General features: G+C 37.8%; 1 protein-coding gene across 1 annotated transcript in view; it reads left to right on the top strand.

Moving 5' to 3' along the window:
• LOC125346854 (eIF5-mimic protein 1) overlaps positions 1-22,460 on the top strand; it is a 57,361-nt gene that overhangs the window by 8,787 nt on the left and 26,114 nt on the right. Inside the window, exons 2-4 of the mRNA XM_048339744.1 lie at positions 8,011-8,075; positions 15,245-15,421; positions 21,474-21,577. Of these exons, the coding sequence (XP_048195701.1) occupies positions 8,018-8,075; positions 15,245-15,421; positions 21,474-21,577 (339 nt within the window). The 5' untranslated portion in view covers positions 8,011-8,017. The remainder of the gene's footprint in view (positions 1-8,010; positions 8,076-15,244; positions 15,422-21,473; positions 21,578-22,460) is intronic.

Genomic DNA, 22,460 nt, shown 5'->3' with positions numbered 1-22,460 from the left:
AGAAGTTAGAATTCTTTTTCTTTAAAAGCCTCATGTCTTATTTTACACGAATACTTTTCCCCCACTTTGACTTCATTCTTTTCATGAAGTTTCATTTTTACATTTCTCTATGGACATTGAACTGTGGAGAAATAGTTCCATGGCAGGAATAACACAGGTGGTACAGAGTGTGGATAAGCCAATCATGGTTGGCTAACACCAGGATTCAGGTAGTTTAGGGGTGTGTGTATTAGGTTAAAGAATCTCCTTTTTTTTTTTTTTGCCAGTCCTGGGGCTTGGACTCAGGGCCTGAGCACTATCCCTGGCTTCTTTTTGCTCAAGGCTAGCACTCTGCCACTTGAGCCACAGTGCCACTTCTGGCTGTTTTCTTTCTTTTTTTTTTTTAAATAAAACAAGAAATCTAATTGTTTTTATACCTAATGTTGTTTCAGAGTAAGTACAGCTATGAACACACTTTAATAAATGGATGTTGTATTGGTGGTACATTGGCCAGTTTTTCCTGCATTCTGCTCATGTGTTACAGAGAAAATATCCTGTCTGGCTGTTTTCTATATATGTGGTGCTGGGGGATTGAATTTAGGGCTTCATGTATATGAGGCAAGTACTCTTGCCACTAGGCCATATTCCCAGCCCGAATCTCCTTTTCTGATATAGCAACAAAGGCATTAAGTATTCTTTTTTCCTTGTGTAAGGAAAAATAGAAGAAAATATGTTAACCAAAGTATTTATTACAACCAGGTTCATAGAGTTAATTTGCTTTTTCCTTGAGTATGTTGCCACATAGCTGAGTTATTTCTCACATTACAGCTAAGCCAGTTCTGAGGGGCTTGGAGAGTTATGGGGTTTTATTTCCTGGGCTTTTCCTGTTCCCTAAATCATTCCTCATGTTAGACTTAATTCCCTAAAATGTCTCTTGCTTCCTGTGTTTGCCTTTGCTTCTTGACTATATACATACATACATACATACATACATATGTTTAATTTCTGAGCAATTTGAGATTAGGTTTTATATAATTTATCTCCTGTTTTAGTATGTGTTTCCTCAGAATAAGGTACTTATACAACCACAATTCAACAATAATCAATATATTTAATATGTAGACAGCATGGTTATATTAATTATGTCCTTTGGGGCCATCTTTTAATTTGAAACAGTTATTTAGTCGTGTTGTTTGTTTTGGTTTGGTTTTTTTACAACCATTGCCATTTTTGAAGAATACAGACATATTGATTGGAAGAATATTCCAAGGTAGACATTCATGATTAGATTCAGGTCTCATGTTATTCCGTGTGCTTTATCATATATCATGTTCTTCCCAGTGCAGATCCTTTGAAGATATCTGAAGATATGAAGTCATTGCCTCTTAAGTAAGGGCTGATCTTGTCTCTCTAATGTGTGTTGTTTCCTTTCCTAGCTTGTAGGAAGGGACTTTGAGGCTATATAAATATCCTCTTAGTTAACATGCACTTGTGCCCTGTGCTGGTTCTTCCAGATTTAGCATAAAGCTTGCATGAATCATTTTTTAGTGTGATAATTGCAAAATGACAAGTTTTTTAATTCATTATTGCCTCTTTCTGTTAATTAGTTGGCTTTCTTCTGAAAGAAAGGCTTTCCTTTCTCTTCATTTACTGCTCTTTGTGTAGTGATAAGCTGTTTTCTTTAAATCTGGATTCCATTACACTTACCCTTCTTTTCTAGAAATGACTAAAGCTGCCTGCAGACATTGCCATATGGTCCTTGGGGGTGAAATTATCAATTATATTTGGGTGAGACTACTGTTTACCTGACCAATAAAAATACTGTAAAATATGCATCAATAAGTATATTTAAGCCCCAGCTGGACATTTAATCATTGAATAATTGCTTGTTTCTTGGCATTGTTTACTCATTTTTCAGGCTTTACTACTTCAGTCATAACAATGTTACAAGGTAGACAAAGGTTCTGAGGGTCTTATCTAGGGCCAACGTTTTCAGGGCTTTTTAACATCAAAATTCACTCATTTAGTTTGAGGAATAGGTTGTCTAAATACCAAGGATTCAGTGATGTGGGTGTTGTGTGGGTTTCAATGTTTACAAGTGTTGAGAAACAGAAGAATGACTTGAACAAGAGGGGTGTCTAGGAGAGTGAATGGCTTGGTCCTGCTGGTAGGGACTCCATCCAAGGAAAGAGTAAAGACTGGAGAGAGTGTGCACCCTACCCTAAGCGTATTCTTACAGATAATGAGGAGTTGATTGGTTAAGTAAAAGCACAAATTAGGAATTGAGTTATAAGCAATTTTTTTGAATAATGTTTCATTGGAAGCAAGCAAGTGACACTGTGTAATTGCCTTGTTTCTGTATCTGAAGATTTTACACAGATTATTTTTTTGGCCAAACCTGGGTCTTGAACTCCAGGCCTGAGCACTGCCCCTGACCTTTTGTTCTCAAAACTAACTCTCTACCACTTGGACCACATCTTCATTTCTGGCTTTTATTTTTGGTGTGCTTCAGTGGAGATAAAGAGTCTCATAGACTTTACTTCTCAGGCTGGCTTCAAACCGAGATCCTCAGACCTCCACTTCCTGCGAAGCTAGGATCACTGGTGAGCCACATGGAAACTTTAAGGAACTGTTGAAATGTTAATTATATCATTTTAAATAACTCCCCCCCCCCAAAAAAAACATTCAGAACGTAGGTTTATTAGGAAATGGTTTGGAAACACGAAAATGCACGCTTTGTCTTGATGTGTATCTTTTCTTAAGAGAGATTTAGTGTAATGTAATTTTGTGTTTTTTTAATATTGTTTTTATAGCCAGATCAGAATTCCTTTTTTTAATTTAAATTTTAGTAGAACATAGCTAGTTCCCTTGGGCTTAGGTTTAGATAGTCTTTCCCTTATAAGGTAATGTGCTTACACATTTATTTAAAAGTCCACCACTGAAAAATGTGTTTGTGAATTTTAGAAGAATTTATTAAATTTCATACTTTCTAACAAAAGTATTTTTTATTTTCTATTAATAAGGATAAGAATGAAAATGTGAATGTAGCAGCAATATTTTTGTACTAAAGGCTTATTGAGAGTCTTTCTTAAAATGCTTTTTCTTTTTTTTTTTTGGCCAGTTCTGGGCCTTGGACTCAGGGCCTGAGCACTGTCCCTGGCTTCTTCTTGCTCAAGGCTAGCACTCTGCCACTTGAGCCACAGCGCCACTTCTGGCCGTTTTCTGTATATGTGGTGCTGGGGAATCGAACACAGGGTTTCATGTATTAGAGGCAAGCACTCTTGCCACTAGGCCATATCCCCAGCCCTGCTTTTTCTTTTAAACCTAGACTATCTGCTATTTTAAGTCTGAATTTTTTCCAATACTATAACTTGAATAGAACTTGTTAGGATATTTGATGAAGCTTTTTGCAGAGGCTAGATGATTTTGATTATGAATATGCTATCATTTACAAAATCATGATAAAGACTTTAAGCAAGTTAATACACTGTATTAATATGGGCAACACCTTGTGCTGTGGTATTATAGGCAGATATTTAATTGATTGGTCTAGAGTGTTAATAATTTAAACCTTTAGTGCCAATATCATTGTTTTTATTTCATTTGAGAGAACTTGGCTCCCAGAGGTATCCTGGATCTGACATGTTCTGTAAAGGATTTCTTGATGCTTATTCTGGCAGTTTTAGCCTTAATAGAAAGGAGAATTGCTTATAATTATGAGTAATTTTAAGTTCTTTGTGTGGTAAGTTGATTCACTCATTTAGAGTATGGAATAAAGAGTTCTTGAAACTTGCTGCTGAACACAAAGTATTTCTTCAGGGAATGGCTCATTATTTGTTGAGCATCTGTGTTGGTGAAACATGTTCTACCTTGGCCGTAATGAAAAAATTCCTATTAACTGATCCTGGGGCTTTACCATGGGGGCTTGAGTCGTGTCCATGAGCTTTTTTGCTCAATGCTACTGCTCTACCACTTAAGACAGCTCCACTTCTGGCTTTTTGGTGGTTAATTGGAGATAAGAGTCTCATGGACTTTTCTGCCTGGGATGGCTTTGAACCACAGTCCACAGATCACTGCCTCATGAGTAGCTAGGATTACAGGTGTGAGCCACCAGTGCCTGGCCAGGATTACTACTTTAAAACATTATTAGATATACTGTTATTTTTAAGCAAAGCCCTGTAGTAAGGGCTACAGAAACACTTAACAGTAAGCCACTGGAGTGTCTAGTTTTATGACATGCTATTCTATAGTCATCCTTTCCTATTTGTATCATTATACGAAGGGCTTTGATGCTTTTCAGATCCATCTGTACACTTTCCTTGATTTATGGCCCTTTCTAAGAAAGAAGGGAGGGAAAGCATGAATGTTTTTCTCTCTATGTACAAAGTAATTGAATGGGTCAATTATAAACAGGAAAGGGAACCCCAAGTAGATAGGGCAGAGGAAACTGGTAGCTAGAGGATCGTCTCCTAGATGACATATGAAGTGCTTAAACCGAGGGGAAGGGGTTTGTTTGTTTGTACTAGGTCCTAAGAACAAACCCTAGCACTGTTGATTATTTGCCTGCTTGTTTGTTTCTGCTGGTCCTGGGACTTTAATTCAGGCTCTAAAACCACAGCTCAACTTCCAGCATTTTGGTAATTATTTGGAGATAAGAGCCTCATGGACTTTCCTGCCTGGGCTATTTTCCAACCATGATCCTCAGATCTCAGCCTGCTGAGTAGCTAGGATTTATAGGTGTAAGCAACCAGTGCCCACCTACTTACTTTTAAGACAGGGTCTCACTAGGTAGCCCATGGAGTTGTTCCATTTTGGTGGATTGGGAGGTTATGTAGTTTCCATGTGTTTAGTGCACAAGGTGTTTTTTTTTTTGTTTGTTTATTTTGCATTACTGTTTAAAATGATATTTCATCACTATTAGTAGAATGTTGATGGGTTTACCATTCCATAAGTCAGGTAATGAGTACATTTTTTACTTAAAAAAAATAGGTGCCAAAACATGATAGTTTATACTCCAGAAGAATTTATCTTTAAGGATTTGATTAAACGCGGATATATAACATATGAGTCTTTACTTAGTTTATTTTAAATTTTAGTGCAATGGAATAAATACAAGTTCTTGACAGTGGCCTAATAAAATTGTCTTGATTAGTGTTTTTCTTTGTTATTTTTCAAGGCTTTATCTAGCCCTGTTTCTATTATTATTATTATTCAGATTGTCCTGGCTTCTCTGAGGCCCAGGCTTTTATAATGGCTCAGTAAGGACCTTATAAAGGCTGACCCTTGCTGGAACAGATTACTATGTAGTGTGGAGAGCTAAATTTAGAGGGAAGCTGTGCCTCTGCCCCAAATAGTAACAGCTAAACCTTAGGTACTGTTGGTGAATAGATGGTCTTCATTTAGTCTTTACATGATGAGTTTTTTTGTTTTTGCTTCAAATTTTGTTTGTGTTAAATCTTTGCATTTATATTTATATGTTATTATACTATTCTTCACATAGAGTATATGAGAATATGAAAAGTAAGCCCCTGTAATTGAGCTATGAAAAAAAACTTTTGCTTTTCCATCTGAGGAAGTATAAAAACTAAAGGTTCTCTCCCATAATGTGGTGACATTTCTGCATTAAGTTTAAAAAGAGAGATGGAGAAAAAACAAGGCAGACAGGTAGAGTTAATCAGGAAAATCTGAGTTAGTATTCTAGATCAAAAGCAAAAGTTTTAAAGAGATCTCATATTTGAATTCCATGGATTTTTTTAAATTTTTATTGTGAAAGTGATTACAGTGGGTAAATTGAATTCTTTTTAATTAATTGGGAGGGGGGAACCTTTTGCAAACAGTAACTGCCTACATTTGTCCACAGAAGCCATGCCTGGTTGTTTGGACTCTGTTTTGCTAAAACAATACCTTTTTGTGGTATGGACATATACAAGGCATCACATTTGTACCAAGTAAACATATTTTGGATTTGGGTGTGTATATTTGTGTGCTAGTCCTGAGGCTTGAACTTCAGGGCCTGGATACTGTTCCTAAGGTTTTTTTGCTCAAGGCTAGCACTCTACCATTTTAGCCACTTCTGGGTTTCTTGGTAGTTAATTGGACTTTCCTTTCCCTGCTGGCTTCAAACCCTCTGCCTCCTGAGTAGCTAGGATTAAATACATGAGCCCCTGGTGCCTGGCTCACTTTTATACGAAGTAAATGTTTACTGATCTAAATGTGACTGATGAAAACGGCAACAGGAAAAATTTTCAATAAGTGTTGCAATATCTGCATTTGTGGTGCATACATATAGAGCCATCACTTTTTCAGGTCTTGAATTGTGATGATTTTATTGACACATGTTTTCAGGGTGTTGATTCTGACGTCAGTATCTCAAATCAAGATGTATTAAATTTATTTTACTTTGTAGTAAACTCAGCTAGTTAAATTACTTTGATGTTTGTCACTCTATTTGTAATTGCCTTCCATTTTAAGAAATGGTTAGGGGCTGGGGATATAGCCTAGTGGCAAGAGTGCCTGCCTCGGATACACGAGGCCCTAGGTTCGATTCCCCAGCACCACATATACAGAAAACGGCCAGAAGCGGCGCTGTGGCTCAAGTGGCAGAGTGCTAGCCTTGAGCGGGAAGAAGCCAGGGACAGTGCTCAGGCCCTGAGTCCAAGGCCCAGGACTGGCCAAAAAAAAAAAAAAAAAAGAAATGGTTAATTTTCCAATGATAGAGCATTGTATAGTTTTGTCTGGGGAATAGAGTCCAGGGCTGTGAACAGGCTAAGCAAGTACAGTACCATTGAGCAAGGTCCCTGGTCCTGGAAAATAAGATTGGTTTTATAAACTGAATACTAAGCTTTGAGAAGCAATGAAATAATTTATTTGAATACAGCAAATTTTCTTGATGGTGTGGTCTTCATAATTTAAGCAATCTAAATATATTTTCAGTTTATAATATTTATACCAACAAGCTCAATTGTCAAAAGGTACATCTTTCATCTGTTTTTTTAATTCTTCTGAAATTTCTTTGCAGAGTAAAGCATAGTATATATACCCCCAGGCTTTGCCAGAGCTATAGTTTCTACTCTTTATACAAGTTGTTTTTGTCCTACTAACTGTGTGCCATCTATCTATCTATCTATATCTCCTTATATATCAGTGTGTAATTATTAGATATTTAATGAATTAATCATTCATTAAATGCTTAAACTTCTCATAGATTTTAGATGTTAAACATACATAATTGAGTAAAACCTGCAAAGTTCTTATCCTCGTTAAGGTTTACACTCTGGTAGAAGAACTAGACAAGCAAAAATAATAATAAAATGACCTTCAGTGCTAAAGGCTATGAAGGAAAAGATAGCTACAGAGAGAGTGGCAGATGGTAGTACTATTGGCACAGTCAGGGGACCTCTCTGCAATGGAGACATTTGAAGGCAGACAGTAAGTCATGTTTACAGGTGGGGAAAAATCCATCCTGAGAGAGATACAGAACCTCAGAAACTGAAACTTGCCTGGACTCTTAAACAAGACCAGTGTAGCTAGAACTCAGTGAATGATGAGGAGAGATCTGGATATAATAGACACCTAATCAGAGGTAGAATCTAGGACCAGAAATGCAGTGCAGTTAAATTAATTCTTTTGTAAGGTTGTATTACAACTTACTTAGCCCAGTGCACTTGAGTATTTTTTTTAAAGACACTAGCAATAGGCTCCTCAAATCTAACCTCTATCAAAGTTGATGTCTGAGATTATTTTCTCTGTCATTTTCAATGCTGCTAGCTCAGTATTTTAAAAGTTAGTTTAGCTGTGCACTGGTGGCTCACACTTGTAATCCTAGCTACTCAGAAGGCTAAGATTTGGTAGAATGCTATTTGTGTATTCTTTTGGATGGGAATCGAACCCAGGCCATTGCACATGCTAGGCAAGTGCTCAAGCACTTGAGCTACCAGCCTCGTTGCTTATGTTTTGCTTTTGAGTTAGGGTCTCCCTAAGTTTGCCCGGTACTGACCTCAAATTCTCTAAATGTATACTTTTGTTTTTCAGAAATTTTATGAATAAGCATCAGAAGCCAGTGCTAACAGGCCAGCGGTTCAAAACTCGGAAAAGGGGTAAGTTGTAAAGGGTGTGGGTGTGGGTGTGGGTGCGAGCGCACACACACGCATGCACTTAAAGTTGGATTCTTTTGTTGTCTTTTAAGTAGTTGTACAGAGAGGTTTCATTTCAACATGTCAGTTTATGAGTACATTTCATCTTGATTAATGTCACCCTTTTCATAATTCTTCCCTAGCTCTTTCAACTCTACTCTTCTCCTCAATTTTCCTGAGTTTTAAGGTTCTGATCAAAGTATAATACTGGAGTGGGAAAATTCTAATATTCCATATTTAACCTCATTAATCTTTTGTACTCTGTAGAACCTAGTCCTCTACTCCAGCAATAGAGCTAACTTCCAGTTGCTCAAGTATTCAATGCCATTTAGCCTGAGTTATGTATCATTACCCCTAAAGTGAAGGCAACTAATAAAATAACTTGCTGTTAAAAAAAAATACAGCTAGCCATAGGTCGCTCCCGCCTATAATCCTAGCAACTTGTGAGGCTGAGATCTGAGGATCATGTTTCAAAACCAGCCCCAGTAGGAAGGTTCGTGAAATCCTTACCTCCAACTAACCATCAAAAAGCTGGAAGTAAGCCAGGCACTAGTGGCTCACACCTGTTATCTTAGCTACTCAGGGAGCTAAGATCTGAGGATCGATCCCAGTTCACAGCCAGGCAGAAAAGTCTATTGAGACTCTTGACTCCAATTAACCACCCAAAAATCAGAAGTGGAGCTGTGGATCAAACCAGTGGAGTGCTAGCCTTGAGCAAAAAAGCTCAAAGGCAGTGCACAGGCCCTGAGTTCAAGTTCCATGAATGACCAAAAAAAAAAAGCAAATACAGAAAAAGCTGGAAATGGAGCTAAAGCCCAAGTAATCTTGAGCAAGAAACCAAGAAACCTCAGGGACAGTACCCAGGCCCTGAGTTCCAGAACAGGAACCAAAGAAACAGAGAGAGAAAGAGCAACACCAACAAAACCCTAGACTAGTTTTTAACATCAGCGTTTGCTGATATTAATGGCAGAAGTGGCAATACTAAGAACAGTACATTAGGAAGGGTGATGGTAAAAGGTTGTTTTGTTTATGTGGTGCTGGGGAATTGAACCCAGGGCTTCATGTATAAGAGGCAAGCCTCTTGCCACTAGGCCATATTCCCAGCCCACAGGAATATTTTAAACATGTGTTTGTGTTAAGTCACTTTTGCAAAAATGCATGGTTTGCACAAACAAGTGCTTTCTATGTTAGATAAAGTACCATCTTATATTGTGAGTTTTTCATAAGTATGTTTTCTGGGATATAAACATATTAGGGAAACACTTTCAAGAGGAAACATGAGACAAAATTTTAAGATGATTGATGTTGAGACTGAAAAGTGTATGAGAAATAAATGTTGTAGATAGTCCCAGGTGAGAATCTGTGAGTGCTGAGCTATTTCATTGATAACCCCCATTCTGTGAGCTTGGCATTACCAGTACTGAGGCAGCCCCTGCAGCCCATGTTTCATGCCACTTAACATAGAAAGTCTAGTGCCATAGTAAGACCCCAAAACAATTGATGCATTGAATCAGAAGTGCTTTTGAGTTACTAGGTAGCAGTAAGACTGAATTTAACTTTTTCCTGTCTGCTGAGAAAAGCTACATGTGCACAAATCATGAAGACATTTGAAAGTTAACCAGATATAGTCGCTCCATACCCTCTCTCTTTTTTTTTAATCCCTGGCTATAAGTGCAAGTGCAGTTATGCCACCTCTCTCTCCCTTTGGTTACACTTTGTGTGAATCTCCCAAATTGTGTCCTTACTGCAGTTCCTTGTTGGGATTTGGAAGCATATAGTAAGGTGGTCCAGCATACATATACATTCTCATTGTTCAAGGCAGTCTTCAACAAACACACACACACACACAAAGGCAGATGAGTTATGAAGAAGTTATCAGGAGTGAGCAATTGAGTTCCAAAACCTTATTGTATGAAGATTTGGGACAGCCTAATAAAATAAGTAGGTGATCATTCCAGACTTGGTCTCCAGAACGATCCTCAGACAGTTTGGTGCTGATTGACTGTAATGTAACCAAACCTCACAATCTTGCCTAACAGCAGGCATGATTGAACAAGCGAACCAGACCTTGCCATCGTGCCTTTAGATTGGCATGAGAAGGCTTTTCTCTAATTATGAACAGATTTGCCTCTGATTCATTTGATGGTCAAAATTATGCCCCAAGAGTACTTAGAGAGCATTAAGGAGGAACTATTTATTTGCCAGTTCATCTGAGTTCATAAATCTCAGATCTGCTGGGGGGTTTAAGCAACACTTCAGCCATTTTGTGCCAAACTGCTGACAAGGAGGAAAAAAATTGTGTGAACTTCATATTCTGCTCTTCATTCTGGTGAATTTCCTCCTGAGTATTTTGCTTTGGCTTTTCTCTGCTGTTATAATACACTCTGCTGTTACAATGGGGTAGGTTATTGTGACCTGGGAGAACCTGCATGTTTGAAGATTCCTCCACTGGCCATTGCTATGCTTTGCTAAACAAAGTACTTAATAGCTGAAATGGCTTCTGTGGTTTTTGTTTTAGAGAAATTGCATCAAAAACCAGGAGAAATAGGAAAGTAAGGGAGATGAATAATAGCAGACATCCAAAGTGACCATTGTACTCAGATTAATTTCTGAGGATTTTAACTCTGTGCTTTTGGTTTTAAATCACTGGTAGATTTCCAGGGCTGGGGTATGACTCAATGGTAGAGCAGTTGCTTACCATTTGCATAAGACTCTGTTTAATTCTCAACACTGAAAAACAAAGATTTTTTCACTAAGTGGTGTTAGGAACTAATTGGGAAACATGCGTGTGTGTGTGTGTGTGTGTAGGAGAATATGAGTTTATACTTAGGAAAATATGAGTTTGTTTACTATACCTTAGTGACCTTTTAGAAGTTACAGGTTAGGTTATTTATCACTTTTATTAGTAGGTCAGACAAATCATTTACTAACCAGTTATTTAGTTCTGATATTAAGAATGTAGGTCAGGGGCTGGGGATATAGCCTAGCGGCAAGAGTGCCTGCCTCGGATACACGAGGCCCTAGGTTCGATTCCCCAGCAACACATATACAGAAAACGGCCAGAAGCGGCGCTGTGGCTCAAGTGGCAGAGTGCTAGCCTTGAGCGGGAAGAAGCCAGGGACAGTGCTCAGGCCCTGACTCCAAGGCCCAGGACTGGCAAAAAAAAAAAAAAAGAATGTAGGTCAGTAATGCACAAGTGTAGTTGAATATCAGGAGCAGGCCAGTTTCTCTATGTCAGTGTAAGGGCTATTATGATTAATGATTCAATGTCACATTTGTGACTCACCAACACAGTATAAATGTGAGACCCTAGCTATATTTCTCCTAATTCAAGGGAGTTTTGATTTGCCAAATTGATACAGAAGGGGGCATGGCATATTGTTTTAGGATGTTAGCATTTCAGCTCTTTTACATTTAAGTGAAGAATACAAACAACAGGAATACATTGTTGTTTCAAATGAAAAGGAATCTTTAATTGTCAATCTGTAAGTGACCTAAACCTCATTTGACCTGATGAATGCATCACTGTTGAAATGTCCTAAGTCACGATGGTTATCTTTCTGCTTTTGCCTTTCCTTTTTCTTGGCATTCTCTTGGAAAATTATAATAGAAAAATGAAGGCCTTTTTTTTCTCTCCACAAAGACAAATTTTTAAGTTGTCTCAAATTCAAAACAAAAAGTCTTCTGCATGGATTCTTGGCACAGCCGAGACTTTTCCTCATTTACCAATTCATATTTCCCAGTGCTTCAGCTTGTAATTTTCAAATCATCAAAATCTGATCTCCCACCTGAGTCAATACTCAACTATGTAGTAATGTCATGGTGGAGATGGCCTCAATTGAAGCTGGTCACAGGACTTGTGGTCTTTTGATTTCCTGTGTTCTGGTATTACAGGAAAGACAACATCTTTTTCCTAGGATGAAGAATTACCCTTTGGCTAAATCCGGAGGATAAAGTTTTCTCTGCTTACCAGAGGGTTTCTATAGCTTAGAGATATATTTTCCTTCCTACAGCCCTCTCTAGAGTTCTTAGCCATTTCCCTTCCCTCTCTACCCAATAAGACCCTAATTATACTATTTTATCCTGTTGTGTTTTGTTTGACTGCATGATGTTGTGTTTATGGAATCAAAAGGACTTTTTCTCTCTTTGTGGCGATTATTGTTCTAGTTAGTTTGTGTATGTCTTTATCGTATCTTAAACCCTGTGACTCCAACTGGTACAAGTAATACCATTCTCCTTGGTTCTGAAGCTGACGTAAGTGGTGTTAACTGCTTACAGCCCATCCTGTCTGTTAGAAAACTGCAAGCCGTCAGTCTGCACAAACCAGACGGTTTGGTTTTAAAATGTAGTTTTAATTTTATCAAAATTATGCAAGCACATGGTTTAAATAGTCAAACAGTTCTGCAAGACGTGTTCTAACAGCAGCAGGTCTGTTCCTCCACAGACTCTTTCAACTCTCCTAAGTGCCGCTTTTGATTTTTACATTTGTGCAGCCAAAAAACATTCTTGTATGATTATTTCTTGATCCTCAGGGCTGGGAATATGGCCTAGTGGTAAAGTGTTTGTCTCATATACATGAAGCCCTGGGTTTGATTCCTCAGCACCACATATATTTCTTGATCCTTTGTTGAGGTACTAAAGACACACTTTGATATCGGGAGTTGAACATTTCAGTTCCCTTTTTCCTATCACTACTCACTGGCATATTTCCTGTCCCAAGACCTGCTGTGTCCTCTCAGCTTCATCTAGACAAGTGTAAATAGTTCATATTATTATGACTTTGTACATGCTTTTCATAGTTGAGCTCTTACTTATATCTTCCTGAATATCATTTTGTAATCCCTGGATTAAACTAAATTAAGTTATACAATTTATTATCTTTGGACTTTGTTTTCTATGCCTGGAAACTAGTCAATGTTAGGTTGGCCCTTCCTTATGTAAATCTTATAAAGAAAAGCACCGTAGGAATTCTAGCACGGAGATTATAGGAATTCGTAGAGCAGTATATCATGTCACGTTTTATTATTGTATTGAGTTGTCATGGTCTGGCTACTGTCGAGACCTGCTGTTGATTTGAAATGCTGGAAATACCCTTTCTCATCATGCACAACAATACTCCTTGCCCATCTCTTATGTTTTTGTTTTTTTGTTTTTCTCCTCTACCCCAGCATCTCATGGCTAACTCCCTAGTTATTCCTTACTGTGAGGCTCAATATATGCTTACTTTGCTTTGATTCTTGTTAGTATTTTGGCTGAACATTAGAATGCTAAATATTTTCTTCAAAAGAAATTTTCTGTTTCAAGAATTGGAATAATTCATGTTATTCAGTTTCTTAATATTTTTTGTTTGCCCCATATCTTGTTTCTGTTTTCTATATCATTAACCTTTTAAATTTTTGTTTCTAATTTTTAACAGGTATACTTGGCTTTCTCTTTCAGTTCTCTCTCTCTCTCTCTCTCTCCCTCTTTCTCTCTCTCTCTCTTGTTTCTCTGTGATATTTTACATTTCTAAGACTTTCATTTTTTGGCTTTAGAATTTCTCATTTGACTTTACCTCCTCCCCCTCACAGCTAGATGCTCTACAACTTGAGCTACAGCTCCACTTACAGCTTTTTACTGGTTAATTAAGATGTTTGAGGATTTGTCTATCCAGATCGCCTGAAGACCAGAATTCTCAGATCCTAGCCTCCTGAGTGGCTAGGATTATGGATGTAAGCCTTTGGCCACCAATGTTAAGAATTTGTTTTTATCCATGAAATGTATTTATAGTATTCTTCCATCCCTCCACCTATGTCATCCTCTTCCCCTTTATCTTCTCTCCCTCAACATCTAGTTCCAAATCAACCTGACACAAAGATTGTCTCTAGAGTCAAGACCAGAGCTCCTTCCATTCTCTGACTTTCAGAAACAACATGCTACATCACCACATTTGCATATGCAACTCATTTATACATTTAATGAATGCTCCTGTGGTTCTGTATTTATCTAACCAATTTTGTCTGAGGATAAAAAGTTATCCAACATCTCTTTTCTCTAAAATCCTCCGAAGCGCTTTCAGGTGATCCACAAAATACTCCAAATATTTACTGTTTTCCCATATTCTTATGAGTTTACAGTAGAGATTTCCAGATCTGTTGGATGTGTGCTACTTCAGCAGATTGAATGTAAGAAGTATGAGAAGTTGACTTGTATACTCACACACCTATACATGGCTCATGCCTATAAACCTCACTCAGGAGGCTGACATCTGAGAATCAAAGTTCAAACCTATTTCAGACAGACAAATTCATAAGACTCTTAGCTCTAGTTAATCAGCAAAAAGCCAGAAGTTTAGATATTGCTCAAGTTGTAGAGTGCAAACATTGAACAAAAAGCTAATCAAGAGCAAGAGGCCTTGAGTTAAATCCAAGCCACAACTCAAAAAACATAAAAAGATTTACATGAGTGCAAAAGAATACTACTCTTCTCACAATTCTACTATTTTTCACGGTTTTTAACTTAATAAATAAATATTCTAAAATATTCTATTTCTAGTAAAATCAGTGTCCATATGTGTAAACCCCATGGACAAAAAGCTATTTGGAATCATCGGTTGAAGAATGTTAGAGGGCCAGGGTTCAGAAAGTTCATATCATCTGCATTGAGGCTATAACTTCATGTATATAATCTGTAACGTATGTTTTATATTTAAATAATCTAGAATAGTATATCCTATAAAACAGCCATCCCTTCTTAATTTCTATTTCTCAACCTGCATATATATGTGTATACTTGAAGAATTACAGGAGAAATTTGGGAAATTGTAGGATCTCTGAATCATTTTCTTTTGTGGGTAGAGTCAGTAGATTACATTGGCCTACTTATAGTTGTCATAAATGAGCAGTCTTGAGTATATTGGTTAAGATATGCTTATGTTTCCTTTGAAGGGAAATATACTATTTACTTGACTAAGTGTTTAAACAAGGGTTTTCAGGTTATGGAAATCTGATAGGAACACTTACATTGTCCTTGTGCTTCTACACAATCATACCAAGTAAGGACCAATGAGCAACAAGAAGGGTACCTGATCTCTATAGGGAACATTGATGTATATATAAAGGACTAATTTTATGAATTCTTTTTTTACATTTCAGATGAAAAAGAGAAATTCGAACCCACAGTTTTCAGGGATACACTTGTCCAAGGGCTTAATGAAGCTGGTGATGACCTTGAGGCTGTAGCCAAATTTCTGGATTCCACTGGCTCAAGATTAGACTACCGTCGCTATGCAGACACACTCTTTGATATCCTGGTGGCTGGCAGTATGCTTGGTAAGCCCTGTAATAGAGCATCTTTTAGCAGATATTTCAATTCTGTTGTGTTATCTCCTTATAAGAGAGAATCTGTATAAATTTAGATTTATTAGACTTATCATAAATAAAGATAGGAGGAGCCTACTGTGAATAAAGGCATGGAACTGGGCATTTTGTTAACATTCATAACACCATCGTCCACTTCGCTGTAGCTAAAACAAATATGTCCCCAATCCTTGAATACTTTAGAATAAAGCTACTCTTGTTCAGGAGAGTATGACAGTTGGGCACCTGTGGCTCACACCTGTAATCTCAGGAGACCAAGATCTGAGGATCAGCTTGAAGCCAGCCAGGCAGGAAAGTCTGTGAGCTTCTTATATCCAAGGAGTCAGCAAAAATCCAGAAGTGGAGCTGTGGCCAAATGGTGGAACAACAGCCTTGAGTCAAGAAGTTAAGGGATAGTGCCCCAGGCCCTGAATTAAAATTCCAGTGCCCAGTATGGAGACTCCTCAGAAGGCTAAACATAGAGCTCCCCTATGACCCAGCAGCCCCACTTTTGGGCATCTACCCAAAAGATTACAAACAAGAACACACTGAATCCAACAGCACAACAATGTTCATTGCAGCACAATTTGTTATTGCTAAAATATGGAATCAACCCAGATGCCCCTCATTTAGACAAATGGATCAGGAAAATGTGGCACATATACACAATAGAATTTTATGCCTCTATCAGAAAGAATGACATTGCCCCATTTGTAAGGAAATGGAAGGACTTGGAAAAAATTATACTAAGTGAAGTCAACCAGACCCAAAGAAACATGGACTCTAAGGTCTCCCTCATAGGGAATAATTAGCACAGGTTTAGGCTAGTCACAGCAGAGGATCACAAGAGCCCAATAGCTATGCCCTTATGAACACATAAGATGATGCTAAGTGAAATGAACTCCATGTTATGGAAACAAGTGTTATATTACTGTTGTAATTACTTTCAACATGCCATGTGAAACCATAGCTTCTTTTGTTGATGATCCTCTTGTATCCCCTTCCTGTGGTTGTCCCCGCACTACCACTGTATCTTATCTAAGTACTCTGGATAGTGTATATACTGGTATTAGAACTAGGGAAGTGAAAGGGAATATCAAAGTCGAGAGACACAGGATAAAAAGACAAACGACTCCAAAAGTAATACTTGCAAAACCATTTGGTGGGTTGGGAATATGGCCTAATGGCAAGAGCGCTTGCCTCCTACACATGAAGCTCTCAGTTCGATTCCCCAGCACCACATATATGGAAAACGGCCAGAAGGGGCGCTGTGGCTCAGGTGGCAGAGTGCTAGCCTTGAGGGGGAAGAAGCCAGGGATGGTGCTCAGGCACTGAGTCCAAGGCCCAGGACTGGCCAAAAAACAAACAAACAAACAAACTAACAAAACCATTTGGTGTAATCCAACTGAATAACTCATGGAGGGAGAGGGAAAGGGGGAGGGGGAAATAAGAGAGGAGGTAACAAATAGTACAAGAAATGTACCCATGGCCTTACGTATGAAACTGTAACCCCTCTGTATATCACTTTGACAATAATTATTTTTTAAAAAAAAACAAACTCCAGTGCCAGCACAAAAATAAGAGTATGGTAGCTTTTTCTTTGAACTTGTTCCCTTTTCTGATACTTGGAAATGCAACTTCCAATGAAATTAAGTAATTTAACCCTTAAGTAATGACATAACTAGGAAATACAATTTTTAAAAATCATTTAAGTCGAGCACCAGTAGCTCACCCCTATAATTGTAGCTACTCAGGAGGCTGAGATCTGAGGATCACATTTCCAAGTCAGGCCAGGCAGAAAAGTCTGTGAAACTTATCTCCCAAGTAACTACTCAAAAAATTGTAAAAAAAAAAAAAAAAATTAGGCCATGCAGAGCATAGGCATCAGATTAAGAGCTAGTCCACATGCTTATTACATATTATAGCCAGTGTTTTTCCTCTCATGGTCCTTCTTACATTTGAGTTATTTTGATTGGTTTCTATACTAGCCATATATTACTAGAAGTTCATTGTCCTGAGTCTGTGGGTTTCAGTTGTCTAGGGAACATGTAACACAATGCAAAATTCCCCTGGCCCTGGTATGTGTTCCCTGTTATGCATTGCTGACTTCACTAAATGCTGAGTTAATTGTGTTGTTTATGCAGGTCACTTATCACCAAAGGTACTTCAAGTCTAAGTATAAAAGCTATAAATAGCATAATCAAATCTTAACCAGAAATAATCATTGTTAATGTTTCGGTTCATTCCCTTCTAGTATCTCTTATAATTTTGAAGAATGGTACAATACTATACAAATACAGTACTATGCTTGGTAATTTGTATTTACTCACCAATATATTTTGTGTATTTATACCCATAAATATTACACTTGGTGATTATTTTTTTAAGAATTGCAGTTGGGGCTGGGAATATGGCCTAGTGCCAAGAGTGCTTGCCTCGTATACATGAAGCCCTGGGTTCGAATCCCCTGCACCACATATATAGAAAACGGCCAGAAGTGGCGCTGTGGCTCAGGTGGCAGAGTGCTAGCCTTGAGCAAAAAGAAGCCAAGGATCAGGCCCTGAGTTCAAGGCCCAGGACTGGCAAAAATTTTTATATATATGTATTTGTGTACTTAGCAAATGATTAATGTATTAGAGAATGAAGATATTTATACTCATTTGAATCTACCTGAGAGAAAAAGTAACCCTCACAAGGAATGTTCTAGACTGGAAGCATGGCTCAAGTGGTAGAGTACCACCCATGAGTGAAAACACTGATAAAGAGCTCAAGACTCTTGAGTTCAATGTCCCATACCAGCACCCAAAAAAAAAAAGTTCCAGTTAATACATGCCAAAATTCATAAGTCAATTTATGTTCAGCTTCAGCATTTTTTTTGTTTTTTTTAGATCTTTGTCAATTAAGTGATAGATATTTTTCAGCTAACAGTGAGATTGAACACTTGCCAATCTGATTATTTGCTCTTAGTGTTTCATTAATTGTAGTGTATTTTTTTAATCAATTTACTATCAGTCATCACTAGTCAGTCATAGGGGATCTTGTTGTTACTGAAGTACAACTGTACATAATATTTTCAGTTCGGGTGCACTTTGACTGTGTGGTCATTCTTGAACTATTTTTATTTCTTCCCTCTCTTGAGCCCACTGAGGGTTCTTCGTAGCTCTCTGGGTGTCCCTTCTAATGATGCCTGCTTTTAATTGCTTCAATATATTATAACTGAGGTCCTAGGCCAGAGGCCAAATTCTGGGGATTCCACAATGTTAGATTGAGCCACTTAGCCCAGAGAATTTTAATGGAAGTAATGGTGGAAAGGCAAGAAATGAATGATAAAATCACTACAGGTAGGTTGGTTGGGACAAGGGAAAAATAAGCATTTTTCAGCTTATCTTCATGATTTTTACATTGGCTTTAGGTTTAAACAAAGGAAGATTTGGAGCAGCGGTCAAGGTATTTATGTAGTTAGTCCGCCTTGGTCAAAGTGTGGCCTAGTTGTTCATTATCTCAGTTTTGGTTCCACTTAAATCGTGATTGCTGTCATCACCTGAGGGGAGCAATCTGGTCTCTAGGAGATGGTTCAACTGCTGCAGGGTCCAGCTTCATGTTTACTACCATAAGTATTTTTCCTCATTTGGAAAGGTGGTCTGTCCTGCTAGGCTTTCTGTTACTTCAGGGTGGTTTCAGTCACAGTTGTTTGTGATCAGTCCTATCTATCCCACAACTTAAGAGAACTGTAAGAGAGAGACTCAAAGCAAAATGGAGGCCTACATGTTACTTTTATCCTGCATTGAGTTCACAGTAGCACAGTTGAGGAGTCAGATTTACAAAAGCAGCTTCTGAGTACTTGTTATACTTTGTTAAATTACCTGTATATTTTGCTTTGCTTATTATAATCAGGAGAGTTATTTCTGCAAAGCAGATTTCACTCCTTCTTGCTGCATCTATACATTCAGAAGAAGGTAGGACAAAATGTTTGGCACAACCTACTGAGCACAGTGACCAGCCCTAGATGCCTACTGAGTCCAGATTTATGATGTAATTAATGAATCCAGCCAAGCGCATTCTTTACTCTAAGCCCTTTGTTCAGTATGTAGGATTTTCAAACCCACAAAATAAATTTACCTTGCTCTGTGTTCTGGAATCAACAACTATATTGGACTTTCAGTTTTACCTTTTACATAATATATGATAGCTATAAGAAATTTGTTGTGGTTGTTGTGGTTTATGCCAGTCCTAGGAAGGAAACTCAAGGCCTAGGCCGTGTCCCTGATCTTTTGTGCTCAAGGCTAATAGTGGTCTACCACTTGAGCTACAGCTTTTGGTAGTTGTTGGGAATAAGAATCTCATGGACTTTCCTGCCTAGGCTGACTTCAAACCTCCATCCTCAGATCTGACCCTCTTAAATAACTAGGATTATAGCCATAAACCACTGGCACTCAGCTTATAAGAGATATTTTTCTTTTACTTTTGCTTAGACAAAATAGCTGGCCCCCCTAACCAGCTTAGAAATGGCTGTTAATACTTGGTACTATAATATTGGGAAAAATATTTTACATGCAAGATATGGCACAGTATTATTAATAGGTAACAGGTGTTTTCACTGTGATAAAAGAATGCATTTTTTTAACTTCAGAGAAATGACTATTGTATCACAACCAGACTTCTCAGTTATGTAATTTTTATCAGATAGGAATTAGTCCAGAGATTTTAGAAGATTATTTGCTTAATATAATTTTGTTGTAGGTATTTATATTCATTTAAAATGGCTAATTAAATCTGGCACATGCACTAATTGAGAATGGACTCCTGAAGGAGCTGACTTCTCTGAAACTAATTTAAATTAAAAACTATGAGCTGGAGTCCCAAACCCATACAGAAAAATATAACTGAAAGACAGTATAATAAAAAGGGGGGAGAAGGCAAAAATAAACCCACACTAAAGTTATTTTAAACAAATAGTAAATACAAATTAAAGAAAAAAACAGTATAACTCAGTCGAGTTTTTGTTTACCTCAGTTAACTAACAAAATGGCTGTATGTGGCCCTTTTCATGGAAGATCTGAAACCACAAGGTAAATAAAGACAGAGACTGAAATACCCAAATAAATAAATAAAAGGAGTGGCTGATCAGTCTTTAACCTGTTTGTCACTCAGCGTTGAACACAGTTTTGTTGTGAGTACCTAGTGCAATTATTAATATGAGTACATGTGCTACAAATACTTGTCAAATATATGGAAACTGTTACTCTAACTTGGCTTGCTCAAGCCTTCTGTCCCAAATGTAATGAAGCAGAACCAGAAAACTTGATGTTCTGTACCTAACAGTTCTTTGAGTGGCCAGCCCTGGAACATTAAAATACTTACTTTATTCTTTGAATAAGAAAAGGTGAATGATTTAAGTGGTAATAAAAATGGCATTCTTCTGTTTTAAATCCATTTAGACCAAAGATGAGAGAATAAAATAGCTAACAACACAGCTGCTGGGTGGTAAAATACAAATGTTAAGGAGTCAGAGTACATACTATTCACTGTTCAATTGTGATTGGGATAACAAAGGGCACAGTTGTAATACCTACCTAACAGAATGCGTAAAGGAAGAAAAGATAGGATTGGCTCAGCTTGTAGTTGGGAGGTGAAGACTGACAGGAGACTCATGTGTTACTATGAGAAACATCAAAAGCTGTACTGATAACAACGCAAGTAAGTTCACCGAATGATGATTCTTCTTTAGATTCCATGATATTCTTTGGAAAGGAAGCGGGTTTCTAGTTCTAGGCCCAGTGAAGGTGAGAATATGGACCAAGATTACACTCTGTGTTTGGCATTTGAAATGGCACAAACTATTGGTATTTCTACGGGAGACAACTATATAGCAATGCGACTGTGTTCATACACGCATGTATTCTATATTTTATGTGGCTCGTATTTTGAATACTACTTGTATTGTTTTTCTTGACATGAAGATCTTGGTATGTTCTGTAAATGCCCTTGACATTTCAATATTGTCCTAAACATAATATCTTTACAGCCCCTGGAGGAACACGCATAGATGATGGTGACAAGACCAAGATGACCAACCACTGTGTGTTTTCAGCAAATGAAGATCATGAAACCATCCGAAACTATGCTCAGGTAGAGCCTGGCTTCGAGTTAAATATTTGGAATGGATTAAGGGGAAGGAAACTGTAGCATTCTTAAGTAGGGATGTTGGGTAACCGTTAAACATTAGAAAAGATTCTTAGTCACGCTCATAATAAGGCAATGGGCATTAAAGCCACAGATGATGCCACTTTTTTTTTTTAACATCTCACCTCTAAGGGACTTGGATAGGGTACCACATAATTATAGAAATCACTGATGGGAGTGAAAATTGGTTCGATGTTTGTGGGAAAACAATTATTCTCAGTTTCCCAAAAACTACAATTCACATTCCCCTTGGCCTAGCAATTTTGGACATCATAGTTTCTCTGGTGAGAACATCAAAGAATGAAAACAATATAAAAATTGATAGAAGGCTGGGAATATGGCCTAGTGGCAAGAGTGCTTGCCTTGTATACATGAAGCCCTGGACTCGATTCCTCAGCACCACATGTATAGAAAGCGGCCAGAGGTGGTGCTGTGGCTCAAGTTGGCAGAGTGTTAGCCTAGAGCAAAAAGAAGCCAGGGACAGTGCTCAGGCCCTGAGTCCAAGCCCCAAAACTGGCAAAAAAAAAAAAAAAAAGATAGAAGTGGTTACATCAAATTTAGTAGTTCATATAAGAGGTAAGATGATATTGTTAATGCATAAAACCTATGGAAGATTCACATCTAGGTTAAGGAAAGAACTGCAAAGCAGGAGGAAAAAAATGAACAACTTAATGGGATAGGCATGGGAATTTCAAAGGAGAGGCAACACAAATCTCCTTAAAAATAATGAAGAAAATCTAGGTGTCATTGGCTTGCACCTATAATCATAGCTACTCAGAGGCTGAGATCTGAGGATTACAGTTCAAAGCCAGCCTGGGCAGAAAAGATG

Source organism: Perognathus longimembris, chromosome 2 (assembly GCF_023159225.1).
Source record: "Perognathus longimembris pacificus isolate PPM17 chromosome 2, ASM2315922v1, whole genome shotgun sequence".
Taxonomy (NCBI): domain Eukaryota; kingdom Metazoa; phylum Chordata; class Mammalia; order Rodentia; family Heteromyidae; genus Perognathus; species Perognathus longimembris.
The sequence above is the reverse complement of the archived record's forward strand: the minus strand, read 5'-3'. Positions and strand labels throughout refer to the sequence as shown.